Genomic DNA, 21,555 nt, shown 5'->3' with positions numbered 1-21,555 from the left:
CGCCGCGCTATGACCATTTCTTTTACACTTGTTGCAAAATTTGGTGCAGAACCCCGAGTGATACTTTTCACACCTTTGGCATAGCTGCTTCTGATTGTTGTTGTTGTTGCGGTTATTATTGTTGTTAAGATGATTATTGTTGTTGTTGTTGTTGTTGTTGGGCCATTTGTTGTAGTTGCGATTCATGTTGCGATTGTTAGGATAGTTGTTGCGATTATTGTTGTAATTGATGTTGTTGTTGTATTGGTGATTCTTATCACCGTTTTCCTCCCACTTTCTTTTAACTTGCTTCACATTGGCCTCTTCAGCAGTCTGTTCTTTAATTATTTCTTCAATCTGGTTCACTAGTTTGTGAGCCATTCTACATGCCTGTTGTATGGAGGCGGGCTCGTGTGAACTTATATCTTCTTGGATTCTTTCCGGTAATCCTTTCACAAACGCGTCGATCTTCTCTTCCTCATCTTCGAACGCTCCCGGACACAATAGGCATAATTCTGTGAATCGTCTTTCGTATGTGGTAATATCAAATCCTTGGGTTCGTAACCCTCTAAGTTCTGTCTTGAGCTTATTGACCTCAGTTCTGGGATGGTACTTCTCGTTCATCAAGTGCTTGAATGCTGACCACGGTAGTGCATAAGCATCATCTTGTCCCACTTGCTCTAGATAGGTATTCCACCATGTTAACGCAGAACTTGTGAAGGTATGCGTAGCGTACTTCACTTTGTCCTCTTCAGTACACTTACTTATGGCAAACACCGATTCGACCTTCTCGGTCCACCATTTCAATCCGATCGGTCCTTCAGTTCCATCAAATTCCAAAGGTTTGCAGGCAGTGAATTCTTTGTAGGTGCATCCTACACGATTTCCTGTACTGCTAGATCCAAGGTTATTGTTGGTATGTAGCGCGGCCTGTACTGCGGCTATGTTTAAAGCAAGAAAGGCACGAAATTCCTCTTCACTCATATTCAAGGTGTGTCGAGTAGTCGGTGCCATTTCCTTCAAAATAGTCAAATGAAACGAGTTAATCATATAGAATATCAAGAGTAGTCAATAGTATTTCGTAGCGTAATATGAACTTATTTATAAAAGCTCTTTCCTCATATTAGCGTTTTATACTCTTTAATTCGGGTAATACCTACCCGTTAAGTTCATACTTAGTAGCTAACATACCATTTCAACTACTACAATTCTATATGAAAAACTAATCACAAAAAAAATATATATATCATATTCAAACCTTTATACAATAACTTGCAAACTTATAATACCGCTATTTTACATATAGCATGAAATATAGCACATAAAACTTTGATACAAAGTAGTTGCGAAGATAATTCTAGTTAATAAATAAGGCGTTCAGCAAAGGCAACAAAGACACGTAATTCATACGTCCAGAAACAAGTCATGCATTCTGGTTTTACTAATACCACTTCCCATCCTTGGTCTTGTAGAACGTAACCGTTGTGACCGATAGTATGACAACGTGTTGTAACGTCGTCAAAAGGACGAAGGTTACGTAATGACCAACAGTCTCGTAATAACATAAAAACCTCATTTCTTACCCCAATTACCGACTCCGTCACTTGTGGGAACGTTTTGTTTAATAGTTGTAGCTCGATGTTCTTTTTCTCACTTTGGTGAGAAGCGAACATTACTAACCCGTAAGCATAACATGCTTCTTTATGTTGCATGTTAGCCGCTTTTTCTAAATCATGAAGTCCTATATTCGGATACATTGAGTCAAAATAATTTCTTAACCCGTTGCGTAAAATAGCATTTGGGTTCCTCGCAATATATGCGTCAAAGTAAACACATCGTAACTTATGAGTTTCCCAATGTGATATCCCCCATCTTTCAAACGAAAGCCTTTTATAAACCAAGGCATTCTTGGAACGTTCTTCGATTGTCTTACAAACTGATTTTGCCATAAATAGTTGTGCCGAGGAATTCTGACCGACTCTAGACAAGATTTCATCAATCATATCTCCGGGTAAGTCTTCTAAAATATTGGGTTGTCTATCCATTTTGTGTTTTTATACTGTAAAATAGACAAGAGTTAGATTCATAAAAGATACTTATTAATACGAGCAATTTTTACATATATCGTAAAGCATAAGCGCACTATATTACATATATTACACCACACAAATACAACTATCTTATTCCGACTCACTCGTTTCTTCTTTTTCGAACTTGGTTCTTTTTGCTAAGTTTTTAGGGATATATGATGTTCTCCTAATACGAGCCGTCATTTTCCACATTGGTCTAGAAAAACCTGGTGGTTTAGAGGTTCCCGGGTTATTGTTACAACTTAAGAAATACGGGTGTTGACGATACATATAAAGTTCATCGGGGTTGGAATCAGATTTCTCTATTTTTATGCCCTTTCCCTTATTGTTCTCTTTTGCCTTTTTAAATTCAGTTGGGGTAATTTCTATAACATCATCGAAATCCTCGTCGGGATCCGATTCATCGGAGAATTGGTAATCCTCCCAATATTTTGCTTCCTTGGCGGAAACATCGTTGACCATAATTAACCTTGGTCGGTTGGTTGAGGATTTTCTTTTACTTAACCGTTTTATTATTTCCCCCACCGGTTCTATTTCTTCTTCCGGTTCCTCCTCCTCCGGTTCCGATTCTTCTTCCGGTTCGATTCTTCTTCCGGTTCCTCTTCGGGAACTTGTGAATCAGTCCATGAATTATTCCAAATTACATTTGACTCTTCATTATTATTAGGTGAGTCAATGGGACTTGTATTAGAGGTAGGCATCTATCACATAATATCAAACACGTTAGGAGATTAATATATCACATAATATTCACATGTTAAAAATATATAGTTTCCAACAAAATTTGTTAAGCAATCATTTTTCAAGTAAACACGGTCGAAGTCCAGACTCACTAATGCATCCTAACAAACTCGATAAGACACACTAATGCAAAATTCTGGTTCTCTAAGACCAACGCTCGGATACCAACTGAAATGTCCCGTTCTTATTGATTAAAAACGTTCCATATTAATTGATTTCGCTGCGAGGTTTTGACCTCTATATGAGACGTTTTTTTTCAAAGACTGCATTCATTTTTAAAACAAACCATAACATTTATTTCATAAATAAAGGTCTAAAAAGCTTTACATAGATTATCAAATAATGATAATCTAAAATATCCTGTTTACACACGACCATTACATAATGGTTTACAATACAAATATGTTACATCGAAATCAGTTTCTTGAATACAGTTTTTACACAATATCATACAAACATGGACTCCAAATCTTGTCCTTATTTTAGTATGCAACAGCGGAAGCTGTTAGTATTCACCTGAGAATAAACATGCTTTAAACGTCAACAAAAATGTTGGTGAGTTATAGGTTTAAACTATATATATCAAATAATAACAATAGACCACAAGATTTCATATTTCAATACACATCCCATACATAGAGATAAAAATCATTCATATGGTGAACACCTGGTAACCGACATTAACAAGATGCATATATAAGAATATCCCCATCATTCCGGGACACCCTTCGGATATGATATAAATTTTGAAGTACTAAAGCATCCGGTACTTTGGATGGGGTTTGTTAGGCCCAATAGATCTATCTTTAGGATTCGCGTCAATTAGGGTGTCTGTTCCCTAATTCTTAGATTACCAGACTTAATAAAAAGGGGCATATTCGATTTCGATAATTCAACCATAGAATGTAGTTTCACGTACTTGTGTCTATTTTGTAAATCATTTATAAAACCTGCATGTATTCTCATCCCAAAAATATTAGATTTTAAAAGTGGGACTATAACTCACTTTCACAGATTTTTACTTCGTCGGGAAGTAAGACTTGGCCACTGGTTGATTCACGAACCTATAACAATATATACATATATATCAAAGTATGTTCAAAATATATTTACAATACTTTTAATACATTTTGATGTTTTAAGTTTATTAAGCCAGCTGTCCTCGTTAGTAACCTACAACTAGTTGTCCACAGTTAGATGTACAGAAATAAATCGATAAATATTATCTTGAATCAATCCATGACCCAGTGTATATGTATCTCAGTATTGATCACAACTCAAACTATATATATATTTTGGAATCAACCTCAACCCTGTATAGCTAACTCCAACATTCAGATATAGAGTGTCTATGGTTGTTCTGCAATATATATATAGATGGGTCGACATGATAGGTCAAAACATTGTATACGTGTCTATGGTATCTCAAGATTACATAATATACAATATAAGTTGATTAGGTTATGGTTGGAATAGATTTATTACTAACTTTCACGTAGGTAAAATGAGTAGTTTTTATCAATCTTGTTTTACTCGCCATTTCTTCGTTTCTAATCTGTTTTGAGTGATTCCAGTGGCCACGGTTTCGTATTGAACTTAACTTTATGAATCTAAATAGAAAAAGTATAAGTTTATAGTAGGAAATAAAAGTTACAAGTCATTTTTTGAAAGAGGTAGTCATTTCCGTCGAAAGAACGACATCTTGATGACCATTTTGAAAAACATACTTTCACTTTGAGTTTAACCATGATTTTTGGATATAGTTTCATGTTCATAAGAAAAATCATTTTTCCATAAGTATAGCTTTTAAATCAAAGTTCTTCTTAGCTTTGAATTATCCCAACCAAAACAGCCCCCGGTTTTACTACGACGGCGTATATCCAGTTTTATGGTGTTTATCGTGTTTCCGGGTTTTAAATCATTAAGTTAGCATATCATATAGATATAGAACATGTGTTTAGTTGATTTTAAAAGTCTAGTTAGAAGGATTAACTTTATTTGCGAACAAGTTTAGAATTAACTAAACTATGTTCTAGTGATTACAAGTTTATAACGTTGAATAAGACAGCTTTTTATGTATGAATCGAATGATGTTATGAACATAATTACTACCTCAAGTTTCTTGGATAAACCTACTTAAAATGAGAAAAATGGATCTAGCTTCAAAGGATCCTTGGATGGCTTGAAAGTTCTTGAACCAGAATCATGACACGAAAACAATTTCAAGTAAGATTTTCACTCGAAATAAGATTGTTATAGTTATAGAAATTGAATTAAAGTTTGAATATGATTATTACCTTGTATTAGAAAGATAACCTACTGTAAGTAACAAAGGTTTCTTGATCTTGGATGATTACTTGGAATGAATTTAGAAAACTTGGAAGTAAACTTGCAATCTTGGAAGTATTCTTGATTTTATGAAACTAGAACTTTTGGAATTTATGAAGAACACTTAGAACTTGAAGATAGAACTTGAAAGAGATCAATTAGATGAAGAAAATTGAAGAATTAAAGTGTTTGTAGGTATTTTTGGTTGTTGGTGTATGGATTAGATATAAAGGATATGTAATTTTGTTTTCATGTAAATAAGTCATAAATGATTACTCATATTTTTGTAATTTTATGAGATATTTCATGCTAGTTTCCAAATGATGGTTCCCACATGTGTTAGGTGACTCACATGGGCTACTAATAGCTGATCATTGGAGTGTATATACTAATAGTACATACATCTAAAAGCTGTGTATTGTACGAGTACGAATACGGGTGCATACGAGTAGATTTGTTGATGAAACTGAACGAGGATGTAATTGTAAGCATTTTTGTTAAGTAGAAGTATTTTGATAAGTGTCTTGAAGTCTTTCAAAAGTGTATGAATACATATTAAAACACTACATGTATATACATTTTAACTGAGTCGTTAAGTCATCGTTAGTCGTTACATGTAAATGTTGTTTTGAAACCTTTAGGTTAACGATCTTGTTAAATGTTGTTAACCCAATGTTTATAATATCAAATGAGATTTTAAATTATTATATTATCATGATATTATGATGTACGAATATCTCTTAATATGATCTATATACATTAAATGTCGTTACAACGATAATCGTTACATATATGTCTCGTTTCAAAATCATTAAGTTAGTAGTCTTATTTTTACATATGTAGTTCATTGTTAATACACTTAATGATATATTTACTTATCATTTAACATAATTAACCAAGTGTATCAATATCTTAATATGATTCATATGTACCTAGTAAGACGTTATAACGATAATCGTTATATATATCGTTTTCGAGTTTCTTAATTTAATAGTCTCATTTTTATGTATATAACTCATTGTTAAAATACCTAATGAGATACATACTGATAATAAAATCATGTTAACTATATATATAACCATATATATGTCATTGTATAGTTTTTACAAGTTTTAACGTTCGTGAATCACCGGTCAACTTGGGTGGTCATTTGTCTATATGAAACCTATTCCAATTAATCAAGTCTTAATAAGTTTGATTGCTTAACATGTTGGAAACACTTAATAATGTAAATATCAATTTCATTTAATATATATAAACATGGAAAAGTTCGGGTCACTACACTTCATATGTAAACTTGTATTCCAAAAACACTTGTATAAAAATAAGCACATAACCATGATACCATACAACATGTCTTAATTAGTGTAACAAAAAAGATACAACAATGTGCTAACAGTTTGAGCTTTGAGCGTTCTGCGCAATCTGATTAGCGATCCCCAATAATGGGTTAGTGTCCCACTTATGACAAAGATGTAGAGTTGCATGCAACTCGACCCATCCCATATCGGACAATCCTAAATAAACATTGTTACAACCTAAACTAATGTTGCATCTTTATTAACCTGCCCGACCCGTTCATGTTAACATCTCAAATACAATTAATGTAATAGCATTAAAATTGGCATATAATGAACAGTGATTGTCGTATTGTAACATATCTCTAGATATAAATGTACAAATGGAAAGATCACTAAGTTTAGTTGTTATATATATAATTTACCCATAGAAAGATAAAACGTGACTCTAAATGATCCATTCACAAGTAAATGGATACAAATTGATACTTCCAGAGACATTGATCCAGTGTATTGTCAAAAATCAATATATTTATAAAAAATCTCATACCTTGGAATTTAGATAGTAGAAAAGAAGATAAATACCTCATACTAATTTTCTAACTTTGTTTAAGAGTTTGACAACACCATATTCAACAATAAACCCAAACAGTTGAACATGGTCTGGTTGGTTTCGCACTTTCGCCTACAAACATATGAGTATAAACTAACATAGAGATAATCATAGTTGTTTAACATGTACAATTGATTAAAAAAATTGTAAGGGATAATGTGCATTATAAATCGATTTTAATCAACATGGTGATAAATTAGAGGTGAATTGATCATATACATAGCATTGTATATATATATATTTTATTTGCTAAAGGCTAAAAGCAGAAGTTACGCGAACTATAATAAATAAGTTTGGAATATTCGCTGAAAATAAAGATAGCGGATCAGGTTCCGCGTTAATAAAAGACTGCGGGTCACTTCGCTAAGTTTCCGCGGGTAGTTAAGCAATCCGCAGACCGCGGATATTTCGAATACTATAAATAGGAAGCATGACCTCTCATTTATAGGTTGTTGATTCTCTGTTATTTGCCCGAACCTTTGTAATTTTCTCTTGTGATTTTGCCCAAGGAACTTTTACATTGTGTCAAGGTGAATCATGCTAATTAACAATCAAGACCAGGTCAGGGTGGTTGATCACTTGATAGTTAAAGTGAAAGACGATCATCAGGGCCCAAAATAATCATCAAACATCCCATCTTCCATCTTAATCTCATTGCACTCAATCCTTAATTAAGTAACTCATTAATTAGGGATTGATCAATTGGCGCCATCCGTGGGACGTGTTTTTAGAATTAAACCTGAAATTTTTTGTTTTGTGCTGTCAAATAATCAAATACCTTGTTTAATTCTAATCGTGCGTTGTTTTGATGATTCACAGGCGCATACGTTAATAATTGGCGGTAAATTGCTTGTTTAATTGAAGTAATGAGTGATATCGGAATTGATAGTGGTATTGTTGTCGCTATGCAAGCAAATTCCCAAAAAAGAGGAAGAAAGCGAAAGTCAGCAAAAATGTATCAAAATTGGCAGTCTGCGCCAATTACTTTTCCAAAAATGCAAAGTGATGATTTCTCCGAAATGCCGATAGTAGTATTGTGCAAAGTCGCGAAAACTGGAATCACGATCATGAAAGTTCATGTTGATAATGGTAGCAGTGTTGACATTGTCTATGAACAATGTTTTGTTCACCTGTCAGAGGGTATTAGGGCAAATTTACAACCAACCGTGGCCTCGCTAACTGGTTTTGCGGGGGAATCTTCATTGCCTATGGGAGTGTTGCCCTTAGATGTTGAGCTATTTGATGAAAATGATGATAGTTTAGTGTGGCGAGCGCGGCTAGATTTTTATGTTATGCGGACTTCATCTCGCTATAACATGTAGTTAGGCAGAACTGCCTTGGGTAAATTCGGAATTGTTCCATATACCATTCATGGTATGATTAAATTCGCAACATGTAAAGGTGTTGCTACAATAATTTCAGCAAGCATCATGCCCATTTGTGCGGCTGTTAATGTAAAAAGTGCAGTTCAACAAACCGCCGACACTGCGGACAACATGGTAGTGGTTAATCCTGCGTATCCTGATCAAAAAATTAAAGTAGGATGCAATGTTAGCGCGGATACCAAGAAAGAAATTGTGCAGTTACTTGTGCAGTACATGGATGTTTTTGCTTGGTGTGAAAATGATATGACTGGTGTTCCGCGCCATATTGCGGAACACAGACTTAATGTAAATCCAGCTTTAAAACCTGTAGTGCAGAAGCGTAGAGGCATGGCCCCAGACCGCGCTAAGTGGTTGTGCGAGTAAGTAACGAAATTGGTGAGAGCTGAAACTTTGCGCGAAGTTCAATACCAATCATGGATTGCGAATCCAGTTTTGGTGAAAAAGCCTGATGGCCCGTGGAGAATGTGTATTGACTTCAAAGATTTAAATAAAGCGTGCCCTAAGGATAACTATCCACTTCCAGAAATTGATTTGAAAGTGGAATCTTTGCATGCTTTTCCATATAAATGTTGTTTAGATGCGGCAAGGGGATATCATCAGATCCCAATGGCTAAAGAAGATGCAGATAAAACCGCTTTTCATACAGGCAAAGGCATATTCTCTTATATAATGATGCCTTTTGGTTTAATCAATGCGGGTGCGACATATCAACGCTTAATTGACACCGCGTTCGAAAAACAAATTGGGCGAAATCTTGAGGCTTATGTAGATGATTTAGTGATTAAAAGCACAACACAAGAGCGAATTATTGACGACATGCAGGAAACATTTGATACATTGCGCAGGATAAACATGAAGCTTAATCCGCTAAAGTGTAGTTTTGGTGAAACTGAAGGAAAGTTTTTGGGATATCTTGTTACTGAGCAAGGTATTCAAGCTAATCCAAAGAAAATTGCGGCTATTGAAAATATGACGGCACCAAAGACGGTCAAGGAAGTGCAAAGTTTGACGAGAAAATTAGCCGCATTAACGCGTTTCTTGTGTAAGGCCGCTGAAAGACAATTACCGTTTTTCAAAACTTTAAAAGGCTGCTTGAAACAAAAGAGCTTTGTTTGGACAAGTGAAGCTGAAACCGCGTTTCAGGAAATGAAGAAGTTATTAAAAACTTTGCCTACGTTAACAGTGCCAATTGATGGTGAAACTCTTTACCTTTATATATCGGTAGCAAATGAAGCTTTTGGCTCAGTTTTGGTTGCGAAAAGGGATAAAATACAAAAACCTGTATATTTTGTCAGTAAAGCTCTTGCAGGAAGTGAGATAAACTATGCGCCGATTGAAAAATTCGTGTATGCGCTCATATTAACATCGCGAAGGTTAAAAAGGTATTTCCAAGGGCATCCGGTGCACGTGTTAACTAACATGATGGTCAAGAAAGTCTTAACAAAACCAGAGATATCTGGTAGACTCGCATTGTGGGCAGTGGAGTTAGGTGCTTATCAAATTTCTTACCTTCTGCGCAATGCTATAAAGGGTCAAGTTTTGGCGGATTACCTCGCCGAAATGACTGAGGAGTTGGAGGTGATTAATGAGCGAACAGAATTAAGGCCAGTAGTTAGCGAAACTTGGGATTTATTTACTGATGGAGCTTCATGTGCAGAAGGCACAGGTGCGGGTTTGGTTTTGGCAAGCCCAAGTGGTGAAGAGCATACGTACGCGTTACTTTTTAATTTTGATCTGACAAATAATGAATCGGAATATGAAGCCTTGCTTGCTGGTTTAAATATTGCGCGAAAAATGGATATCACTAAACTGCGAGCATTTTACAGAAATATTTGAGGCGCATGATACCTCAATGCAGAAATATTTGCAGTTGTTGAAAGAATTGGCAGTACGATTCGAGCATTTTGAACTCGCGCAAGTGTCAAGAAGTCAAAATAAGAAGGCGGATGCTTTGAGTAAGTTGGCCGCTCTAACGTTTTCGCACTTTCAAAAACAAGTTTGGGTTGAGGAATTTCCAAGCAAGTCAATAGATAACGACTTAATGGTCGCGTCTGTTGTAGAAGAACAGCCAAATTGGATGGAACCAATCCTGCAATACATCCGCAGTGATATTTTGCCAAGTGATAAGCGCGAAGCTCGCTTAGTAAGAGAGCGAGTACCAATGTATATCATTCAAAATGGCATTTTATATCGCAAGTCACACTGCGGCCCAATGATGCGATGTGTGGGCCCAATTGAAGCAGAAATGATAATTGATGAAGTACATAACGGTTCTTGTGCATTGCATTCAGGCTATAAAACTATTGCGGTGAAAATTATGCGGATGGATTACTTTTGGCCATCCCTATATCGCGATGTTGCAAAAATTATTAAGCATTGTAAAAGATGCCAAAGGCATGCTCGGCAGAATCGGATGCCAAGGCATGATATGATCCCTGTTAATTCGCCATTGCCATTCACAAGTGGGCTATTGACATTGTAGGGCCATTTCCCGCAGGACCTGGCAATGTCAAATTCCTGATTGTGGCAATTGACTATTTTACAAAATGGGTTGAAGCTAAGGCGGTTCGCACTATTACTGGTGTGCAAGTGCAAAATTTTATGTGGGATTATATTGTTTGCAGATTTGGTATTCCGCGTGAATTAGTTAGCGATAATGGTGCTCAAATAGCTAAAGATCCTTTTAAAACATGGTGCACTGATTTAAATATAATCCAAAAGTTTACATCAGTGGCACATCCACAGGCTAATGGCTTATGCGAAGTAACCAACCGCGATATTGTAAGCGGTATTAAAAAGAGGTTATGCGAAAAGCGAACTGGTTGGGTGGATGAATTACTCAATGTTTTGTGGGCACATCGCACTACTTTCAAGAAAAGCACAGGGGAAACACCTTTTAGTTTGGTATATGGCTCTGAGGCAGTAATACCCGCTGAAATTCTTATGCCAACGCATAGAGTCGCTAACTTTGAAGAAGAAGCAAATGATGATGCATTAGGCGAAAATCTAAATTTCATCGAAGAGCGAAAGTTAATGGCTGCCATCAGAGAGGCAAATAATAAACAACAAATTGCTAAGTATTATAACAAAAGAGTGTGTGCTTTATCTTTTGATGTAGGCGAGTGGGTACTGCGAAATAATGATGCAAGTAGAGCAGAAAAACTTGGCAAATTAGGACCTAACTGGGAGGGTCCTTATCAAGTTGTGGCAATTAATGCAGCAGGTTCATATAAGCTCGCAGATGTGGAAGGGCGAACTTTACCTAATGCGTGGCATGCCGCCTTATTAAAGCGATACTATGCGTAATTCTGCGAAAATAACATGGAGGCCAAAATGTATATGTATAAAGTGTGAAATTCGTTGCAAGGCCTATCTTGATATTCTTTCTATGTGTTTTTATTTTTAATTTTTGCAAGTCTTGATCACACTTGTGAGAGTATAAAAAGTAGACACTTGTCAGAATATGCAAAAAGTTTGTTTGTGAAATGCCAAAAGTTTATGAAATATTTTGTATTTTGTTTCATAATGATGAGGTGTTTCGTGACGTTTAAATGGCGAAGTGATGAAATTGCCCACTTTCGCAGAAAATAATTATTGGGAAAGGAACTAAAAATTCTAAGTATTTGATTTTGCCAATACTTAGATGCTTCGCAATGCTAATTGATTGCCTAAGGATCGCTTTGGCTGACTTAGAAGATTCATAACGTATAAATATACACGCATACAGATTGTTTCGCAAAAGTACATACTTATTATGTGCACGACAATAAAAATTGAAAATTGCAAAGGACAAGTCTGTGTTATGAATATTAATTGATGATAGCGCTATATAAATAAAAGTACTCGCACATATATATGGAAATGCGAAAATTTTATTAATAATTGCGTAGAGATAGCTGCGTGCTAAGTTTTACAGTATAATCATGGCTAAGATAAATCGAGCTTGATGATGTCATCTACAGTAGCATCATCCTGCTCGCTTATTGCAGTAATTTTTGGGATTGGAATATCCGCTATGTTTTCTTTCGCAGTAGCAAACGCATCTCGAGTATCTGCAAGCGAACATACGCGGTCTTCCATCGCGGATGGTAGTGGATTGGGTATGGTGCAGTAAGGAGCAATTTCATCCAAGAATTCCACTCTTTCACGCAATTTTAGAGCAGCAGCATATGTTGAAAACTGAGCAGAAATAGGATGAGAATTAAGAACTTTTCTGGCAAGCTCTGGCAAATGTTAGCGAAGCTTGGTAAATTCAAGCTTCGCAGAGGCTGCGACATCTAGAGCATTGTCTCGCTCCACAGTAAGCTTTGTAACCTCCTATGTTAACGAATTAACAGTGGCTTGAAGGCTGTTTTCCTTCTCAGCCGCAGAGGAAACTTTTTGTTTCAATTCATCAACCACGGTTTTTGCTGCGGTGAGTTCATAAGATAATTCGACACAATGCTTCTCGCTGTCTGTAGCATTGGCCTTCTCGGTGTTGTACTTTGTCTTTTCAGCCTCAAGAACGTTGAAGAACTGTTCTTGACGGCATATTATATCATACGCAGAATTGAAGCACATGTAGAAATTCTGCACAAAACTATTATGCGCATCAAGCGTAGAAAGCTTTGAAAATTCGCGACGAAGCTCGCCTGGGATTGCCAACTTCATTTGTTGGCGCTGCTCCAGTGCTGCAGCAGAAGAGGCATAGGTATATCCCGATAAACCGTCAATTCTCACACCATAAGAGTCGGGTGGAGTACGGAATAACTCGGTAATTTGCTCCACAGTGCGTGGGCTGGGATAAACTGGATTGAAAGGCGAATCACCTGCAAAACAAAACAATTAATTAACTAGCGAAATAAAAGTATAACGCATGTTATAAACATGAAATAATGCTCGCGATATACCAGTTTGCTGGTCCCCTTCATAATCCGATGTAATTGGATTATCGTAAAGGGCGGCGTTTAGTTGCTTGAGTTTTTTGCTTTTCGAAGGTGGTGGCATCTGGTATGGTCACTTGGTGGAACTCGGCTTAGATAGGGGAGATTTGGATGTCAAATCGACGATCGAAATTGATTGCTTTTCTTTTTTGATTTCTTTTTCGGAGGATGCCGTCGATTTGGATTCCGGGCTTGTTAATAGCTTAATAATTAGTGCCTTTGGGTTAACCTTGCTATCAACTTCGTCGATTTTCATTTTTGATTGGAAAGGAGTTGCGAGTAAAGAGCAAAGTTGTAAAGGTTGATTGAGAATTTGATTAATTGCGAAGTATTTCAGAGAGGCGAGTAGGAAATTTGTGATTATGGATAATGATATATATAGGGGAAGTAAGAGTAACAATTAATTGTATTTAAGTATCCGTTGTGATAATTCAAACGGTAATATTTTAGGCAACGGATAAAAACGGTAACTTTGTTTGCTGTAACGGTAACAAACGCAAAGCGAAAACGTCTTAATGCGGATAATGGTCAAGTTAACAGCGAATTTTTAGAGTTTATCACGACACATTTACTTTTTTAAGATGTATCATAATAAACTGGGGGGACTTGATCATATACATAGCATTGTATATGTATATTTTATTTGCTAAAGGCTAAAAGCAGAAGTTACGCGAACTATAATCAATGGGTTTGGAATATTCGCAGAAAATAAAGATAGCGGATCAGGTTCCGCGTTAATAAAAGACTGCAGGTCACTTCGCTAAGTTTCCGCGGGTAGTTAAGCAATCCGCAGACCGCGGATATTTTGAATATTATAAATAGGGAACATGGCCTCTCATTTATAGGTTGTTGATTCTCTGTCATTTGCCCGAACCTTTGTAATTTTCTCTTGTGATTTTGTCCAAGGAACTTTTACATTGTGTCAAGGTGAATCATGCTAATTAACAATCAAGACCGGGTCGGGGTGGTTGATCACTAGATAGTTAAAGTGAAAGACGATCATCAGGGCCCAAAATAATCATCAAACATCCCATCTTCCATCTTAATCTCATTGCACTCAATCCTTAATTAAGTAACTCATTAATTAAGGATTGAACATGAATGATGATAAATTTAAGTCATTACCTGCCATGATCGGATGTTGAGTACCCAATACAAAACCTATTTTTTTTCAAGGAGTAAAGATGTGATTTCATCAATATTTGATTTGATTAAAAACTGAAATTCAAGTATAACAGTAAAAAGTGTTAATTAAATCTTTAGTAACAAACCTGGTGAAAGAGAAGACTGGATGGAATATAGTAATCAGAGATATTCGACGAAAATTGATACGCCGTTCCGTTAATTGCATCTTTATTGGCACAAAATATGGATTTCGAATCATTAATTTAGACTTGTGCGTGTTTTTTCTTTCCGATTGAATCAATTGAGATATAGGGTTTCTATTTGATAGGTTGTAGAGACAACGTACGATGGGATTTAGGGTTTGTATCGGGTGGGATGAAGAGACGAAGAAGGAGAAGACTGAAGTACGTTTTTTTTTTTTTTTTTTTATTTATTTATTGACAGTGTGGCATGATTATGTGGTAATTGTAATTAGGAGAGTGTTCAACATTAAGATTAGGAACTGCTAATGGCTTGACAAGTTGGATATAATTTCATGATTTATAAGATGTAATATATATATATATATATATATATATATATATATATATATATATATATATATATATATATATATATATATATATATATATATATATATATATATATATATATATATATAGAGTGTGTTCAACATTAAGATTAGGAACTGCTAATGGCTTGACAAGTTGGATATAATTTCATGATTTATAAGATGTAATATATATATATATATATATATATATATATATATATATATATATATATATATATATATATATATATATATATATATATATATATATATATATATATATATATATATAGGGTCAGGATCAATGGGAAAGTAACCAATCGGGGGGAAGCGGGGGGAAGCAAATTTTTTTTTTTCATTTTTTTCTAAATTTTTTTTTCCGACATCAAGATCACACGAAAATATGAACATTTAGAAGAGACACTTCGTGATGAATGTTATTATTTAGGCGGAAAAACGATCGACAAAAATAACATTCAAGATAATATTGTTCGTGAAGAATATGAACGTTTTTTTTTCATGTTTTGTGAAGTAAAATTTAGCCCGATTTAGAGTTTAGGGTTTAGGGTTTAGGGTTTGGTGTTTTGGGTTTATTCCATAAACCCAAAACACCAAACCCTAAACCCTAAACCCTAAACTCTAAACCGTTCGTGTTAAAAACTCAATCTAAATCCTAAATCTAAACCGTAAATCTAAACCCTAAACCCTAAATTTCTAAACCCTAATATCTAAACCCTATAAACCCTAATATATAAACCCTAATATCTAAACCCCAATAGCTAAAACCTCAAAATACGCTCGAAAAACACGATAATTGTTATATATTACTTCTTCGAGCGTTTTCCCGCCAAAATAAAAACATTTATCACAAAGTGTCTCTACTAAATGTTCATATTTTCATCTCATCTATAATGTTCGTGAACAAAGTTTTTTCAAAAAATGAAAAAAAAAAAAAATTTTTGCTTCCCCCGCTTCCCCCCGAATGGTTACTTCCCTCTTGATCCTACCACTATATATATATATATATATATATATATATATATATATATATATATATATATACACAGAGGCGAAACTAGGATTTTTTTGACCGGGGGCAAAAAAAAATTTTAAACCGTAGCAATTTTTTTAGATACAATTTGAAGAATTTGGGGCAAAAGTTGGAGATTTTGGGGCAAAATTTGAAGATTTTGGGGCAAAAGTTGGAGAATTTGGGGTAAAATTTGAAGGTTTTGGGGCAAAATATGTAGGTTTGGGGGCAAAAAAAATCCACTGGGGGCGCCCGCCCCCTGCCCCATACCATTTTCGCCTCTGTATATATATATATATATATATATATATATATATATATATATATATATATATATATATATATATATATATATATATATATATATATATATATATATATATATATATAAAAGTCCGAGAAGGGAAAAGAACTTACAACGCAAAACATAAATGTTGAATAATCCATTATATATATCAAAAAGTTTAACGTTTATAAAAGCTCATATTTTATATTTCGAACAGAGTTATGTAAGTTAATGAGATGCCCATGCATTTGAGCTTCATATCTACATGTCGATATCATAATGTTTGTCCAAAGCAAACAAGATACGAACATGACAGAAATTAAAACTTCTTTTTAAGGGACGAAAATGATACTATAATATGTGGTTGTAATTTTCGAAGCGCGTGTAATATTAAATAAATTCTTTTACCCAGAAGGAAGACTATATAAGTATTACACTAATCGAGTGTAAGTACGTTAAGTTTAGGAGGGGCGGACACCCTCTTCGAACACATCTAAATACGTAACAACAACTTTGTAAGAGCACAAGGAGTCGATCACATTTTCGTCGTCATACACCATCCATGTCAGGATCCGACGGTCGTCCTTTTTCGGTCCGGCGTAGGCTTTGGTTTTTCACCTCGATTTTGTTTATTTTAGTTTTTAAATATATAGTTGTTGGTAGTCTTTTCTTTCTTTTTTCTTTCCTCATTTAAATATTTTTGTTTTTGTTGCAGGTGAAGTTTTTGATTTTGGTTGTAGGTGGGTGTTGAAGATGAAGATAGGATGAAGAAGGAGATGGGATGGAGTATTTATTATTTTATTTAGGTTATAAAAAACACATAATTGTGCCGTCGATCCCGGCCTGTGATTTGCTCAAAATTGCATATTTTGGCCTAAAGTTTTTTTCGACTTCCTTTTGGTCCCTGTTGTTTGAGATTTCAACCCGATTGACCCCTCATCCAAACATCTGTTAAGATAGATCCGTTTGTCGCTGATGTGATACTAGCTAACAGATCTATCTTAACGGATCAGGTTGAAATCTCAGACAACAGGGACCAACGAAGTTAAAAAAAACTTTAGGCCAAATATGCAATTTTGAGCAAATCACAGGAGTCACCAGCGTAATTTTATATAAAAAGAAGGCCAAATAAAAAGTTGTGCTAAAAATGGGCCGAGTTTTTCAAAAAGTTTGGGTCAAAATTTTTCTTAAATAATAATAATAGTTATTCTTTTATTTATTTTATATATTTATGTTAATTAAATAATTAATAAAATGATTTTAAATGAATTGAAAATTTTAATAATTAAATATTATAAATAATATTAGACATTGAATTAGACACTTAACCACTCTACTTTTCATTCAATCTCTTTTTCAAGATATTTCAGGACACTGAATTAAACCATCACAACTCCTATTACTCTAAGTTACTAAAAGTTGTTTGACCTAACGATAAGTGAAAATTTTTAGTAACGTTGTGGATATTGGGTGCACTATGTGTGATCATATGATTGAATCCATGGATCACGTTTTTTCCGTGTGTACTATTGCGAATGATATATGGAGAAGGGTTAAAGTGTGGGTACATGTTCAATGGCCTGTGGTCTACGCTTGATCTTAGCGTGGCATATTTGGAGGTTCGAGAACATGATTGTTTTTGCGTCGCCTTTCATGAAGAAGGAGCTCGTTTTCGATTCTATTCGTAATTTTGCTTTTTTTTGGTATCGTAATCGTAGTAAAACGTAGTATTAGTTGGAGCGAGTGGCTTTAAAGTCATTGTAAGTCCGTTTTGTGTTGGCGTTTTAGTCATTGTATGTGGTTTTGGCCTTTTTCTAGCTTCTTGCTAGGGGTCGGATAAACTTTCAGCTGTTAAAAATTAAAATACAATTTCAATTTCCATATAAATATCAGGCTGTTAAATATAAACAGCTTCACGCCTTAAATCTATGGTAGATCCTCAAAGTACACTGGGCTTGGGCTCATGTATATTATTTTCATTATTTGGTTACTATATAGACCTAACAGATGTGAATCGACACATTACACAACTTTCTCATTTCCAACTCAATTAAACCTATTTGATCCCTTTATTTACTTATTGGATATTGGATTGCCTTTGGATCAATGTTAACAATTTTAACATCTTGAGTCGTGTGAACGAATATACAAATATGCGAAATCCTCTGTTTTTGTCATGAGCAAAATAAAAACGTCAACTAAAAAGAGCAAAGAAGGCCAAATTGAAAGTAAATAAAACCATACTGTAATAGTGTTATTTGACAAGTCATCAAAACAATAAGAGTAAGGAATGTGTTGTTACACCAGAATTCATTCATAAACATTACAGCAACAATTTTAACAGAACCTAACATTTCCATACCATCCACCAACACCTGCATAACATTACACAAACATAATTCCAAATAATGAAAAACAGAGTACTTTAACACAAACAACACGTACAAGTCTTAATGCATGTTAAAAATGCAATTGTCTACATTGACCTACTTCCACATCAGTAGGGCAATAAGGACACTTAAACAGCCTTGTATTATTCTTCGATAACTTTGTAATCGACTGTTTACAAAGCACGTGTCCACATGGCATCAGCATCGGAGGATTATCTTCACTCGCCTCATCTCGAGTCACCGGGCACACAAATATCGAGTGAAATTGAAAGTCAATGCCCAAGTCAACAGGTGGTAACTGTTTCATTGATTGCCATTCATGCCTTTTCCCATTCATCACATTCATCAGCTTTAAAAGGGTCGGTAAAGCTTGAACGCCAGCTGCAATAGTTACTCTCAATGGGCTGTTATATGATTCACCTAACAGATTGCAGAACTGTTGGGCCAGCTCGTGGGCCAGCTCGGCCCAATGGGCTGGCGAAAGGAACTCAGAATAAGGTGATGACTCGAGTTTCCCGGCCCATAAAAGACATGTCATAAGCTTCTGAATTTCAGGAAGGTGTTGATTTGCAAAAGATGAAAAATTAGTTTGTCCGTACTTTAAAGCTTCATCTCTACTACCATGTTGAAGAATCTTCATGAACTGTAACCGATGAAGCTTTAATTCGATATCTGAACCGTTTTCTCGAAGCTTTTCACGGTTAGTGGTGGCCCACTTTAATGCGGGACCCAGGTCACGCGACTTCATGGATTCTAGTATCTCATACATTTCGAAGTAATGACGTTTACTGTCCATAATGTATTCTTCATGGGCTTCGTTAACGAAAAAATCCGCTACATCAAACATGCCTTCGCGATAAAAGTGACTTGCAACTATTTGGTTAATTGTGTGGATATCAAAATCAACGTTTCTATAAGATTTAGATATATCGGGATTGAAATTTTTCTCGAGGAGCTTTGTGTACTTGCTCAAAACGAGGTTTAGTTCCTTTTGTGTGCGTTCAAGTTGACCAAGTGGAGCGATCTCCATTAATTTAGTTTTCAGTTCACCGAGGATTATCTTGTGGTCAGGTTGAGACGATTTTAGTCCAGATAACGTTTGTTCAATTTCTTGGATGATTTGTTCGATTACTTCCTCACATTTCGAGGAAGAAAGTGTTTGCTTCTTGATAACACCATCAAATGCATCTTTGATGGAATTCAGTTCCATAACATAAAGCTTGGTTCTCCACTGCTTATTATCTTACTATGTTGTATATATACAAGGTACCTATATCTACAACAACAGACGTGTAAGAAATCATATGAAAATAGCACAGATGATATATTTAGTTTTCTAGTACATCAAGAGGCAATCATTGAAGAGTGACGTTAGCAAAACACACAACTAGTATACAAAACAGATGAAGCTAGTCAATCTGAATAGGAAACAAAAACTCATAAAGCCAGGAACAGTAAAATAGTATCACTAAGTACCTCACTTAGATATGTATTACTTTCACTACTATATTATTAATGAAATGATAAGCAGTGAAAGATGCATCTAGTATACAAAACAGTCAAATGAGGTACCTCCTGATTTGTCTGTTACAGTGTTGAAAGTTTCTAATCCCCAATAATTTTTTCGACTTCCTTAAAAACCTAAAAGAATAGAGCTGCATTTATAACAAACACCTTATATACTTCTTTAACAACACGTGAAAAAATAAAAATACAATATCCCTCTTTAGTTACTACAATAAAATAAACTATACACTATGTTTCAAGTTTGCAATCCATGCCAATATAATACGACAGAAGTGTATGATTTTAAGTGTCATAAAACTAATCACATTGAAATCTAATCAAAGCTATCAAATACCATTCATATTACTCAAAATACAGAAAATATAGATTAAAACCTTAACCTAATCCTGACGATGATAATCTGAATCAGAATAACAATAACCAAAACCTACTCTGTATTGTATCGATCGTCCAACAAATTTATTAATTCAATTCCTCAATAAAGTAATCTCACAATCTATATTTTGCCAAACAGATTATAATATCACGAAAATAGAAAAAATTGAAATGATAAGCACTCCAGATCGACGTACCATAAAGTCAAAAACTATTAATCATACGAACAATACAAAATAATATTTTAACAGATTGCAATATTGAAAACGACGACGTATACGTACATCAATTACATTTGAAATATGCGCAGATTATAATACAGAGTATATCTTACCAGAACAAAGGCAGGGGCGGAACAGGGGATTTTTGTGTATAAAATTGAGGAAGTTTGAGAAGTCTGTATACGCTTTATGATTGATAAATTTCCTTGAATTTACTCTTTATGGCTATGATGTTTGCCTTATTTCATTTCCGCCCCAATACTAATATTGTTTTTCTTGAACTTACTTTTGTATTATGTGACTGCTTAAACAATAAACCACGTTGTTTGTGATAAGATCAATCCAAACCATGATGCCTTCCTCAACACTTTTTCAGCGCCACATCACCTTTTTCTTTCCTCCTTCCTCACAACTTCCTCCCATAACACTTCAATAACACACAATTTCTAATAATGACATACTCTCTCCTCATTACATATCCCACAAAATTAATTAAATAAATAAAAGTACAAGTGAAAAGGTTGTGAGTACATATCAATATTGCATTAATATATAAAGAAAGAGATTATGTCCGTCCTCAAATATGATTGGTGATGAAATGTATCAGCGCGAAATGTATGAGGGCGGTTGAGGGCAAACCGAGGGTAAGGGAATGCCAACGGCGCCCTCTGATGACATCTTGGAAGACATAG

The 21,555-nt window shown here is 34.9% G+C and overlaps 1 protein-coding gene across 2 annotated transcripts; it reads right to left on the bottom strand.

Annotated features, from left to right (window-relative positions):
* Positions 1-18,572: 18,572 nt before the first annotated feature.
* On the bottom strand, positions 18,573-21,043 carry LOC139862382 (protein RMD5 homolog). 2 transcript variants are annotated; one of them, XM_071850977.1, is made up of 2 exons: positions 20,977-21,043; positions 18,573-20,016 (listed from the first exon to the last, which is right to left on the bottom strand). In XM_071850977.1, exon 2 carries the CDS (start codon positions 19,948-19,950, stop codon positions 18,811-18,813), a length of 1,140 nt encoding a protein of 379 aa, XP_071707078.1. In that variant the 5' UTR covers positions 19,951-20,016; positions 20,977-21,043; the 3' UTR covers positions 18,573-18,810. The 2 variants fall into 2 exon arrangements, with proteins under 2 accessions (XP_071707078.1, XP_071707079.1); XM_071850978.1 differs by lacking the exon at positions 20,977-21,043 and adding an exon at positions 20,313-20,351.
* Positions 21,044-21,555: the final 512 nt, after the last annotated feature.

Source organism: Rutidosis leptorrhynchoides, chromosome 8, assembly GCF_046630445.1.
Source record: "Rutidosis leptorrhynchoides isolate AG116_Rl617_1_P2 chromosome 8, CSIRO_AGI_Rlap_v1, whole genome shotgun sequence".
Lineage (NCBI taxonomy): Eukaryota > Viridiplantae > Streptophyta > Magnoliopsida > Asterales > Asteraceae > Rutidosis > Rutidosis leptorrhynchoides.
Note: the sequence above shows the minus strand (reverse complement) of the source record. Positions and strands in the feature narration are given on the sequence as shown.

Coding starts and splice junctions, on each gene's coding strand:
- LOC139862382 (XM_071850977.1), bottom strand. CDS start 19,950: ATGGAACTGAATTCCATCAAAGATGCATTTGATGGTGTTATCAAGAAG.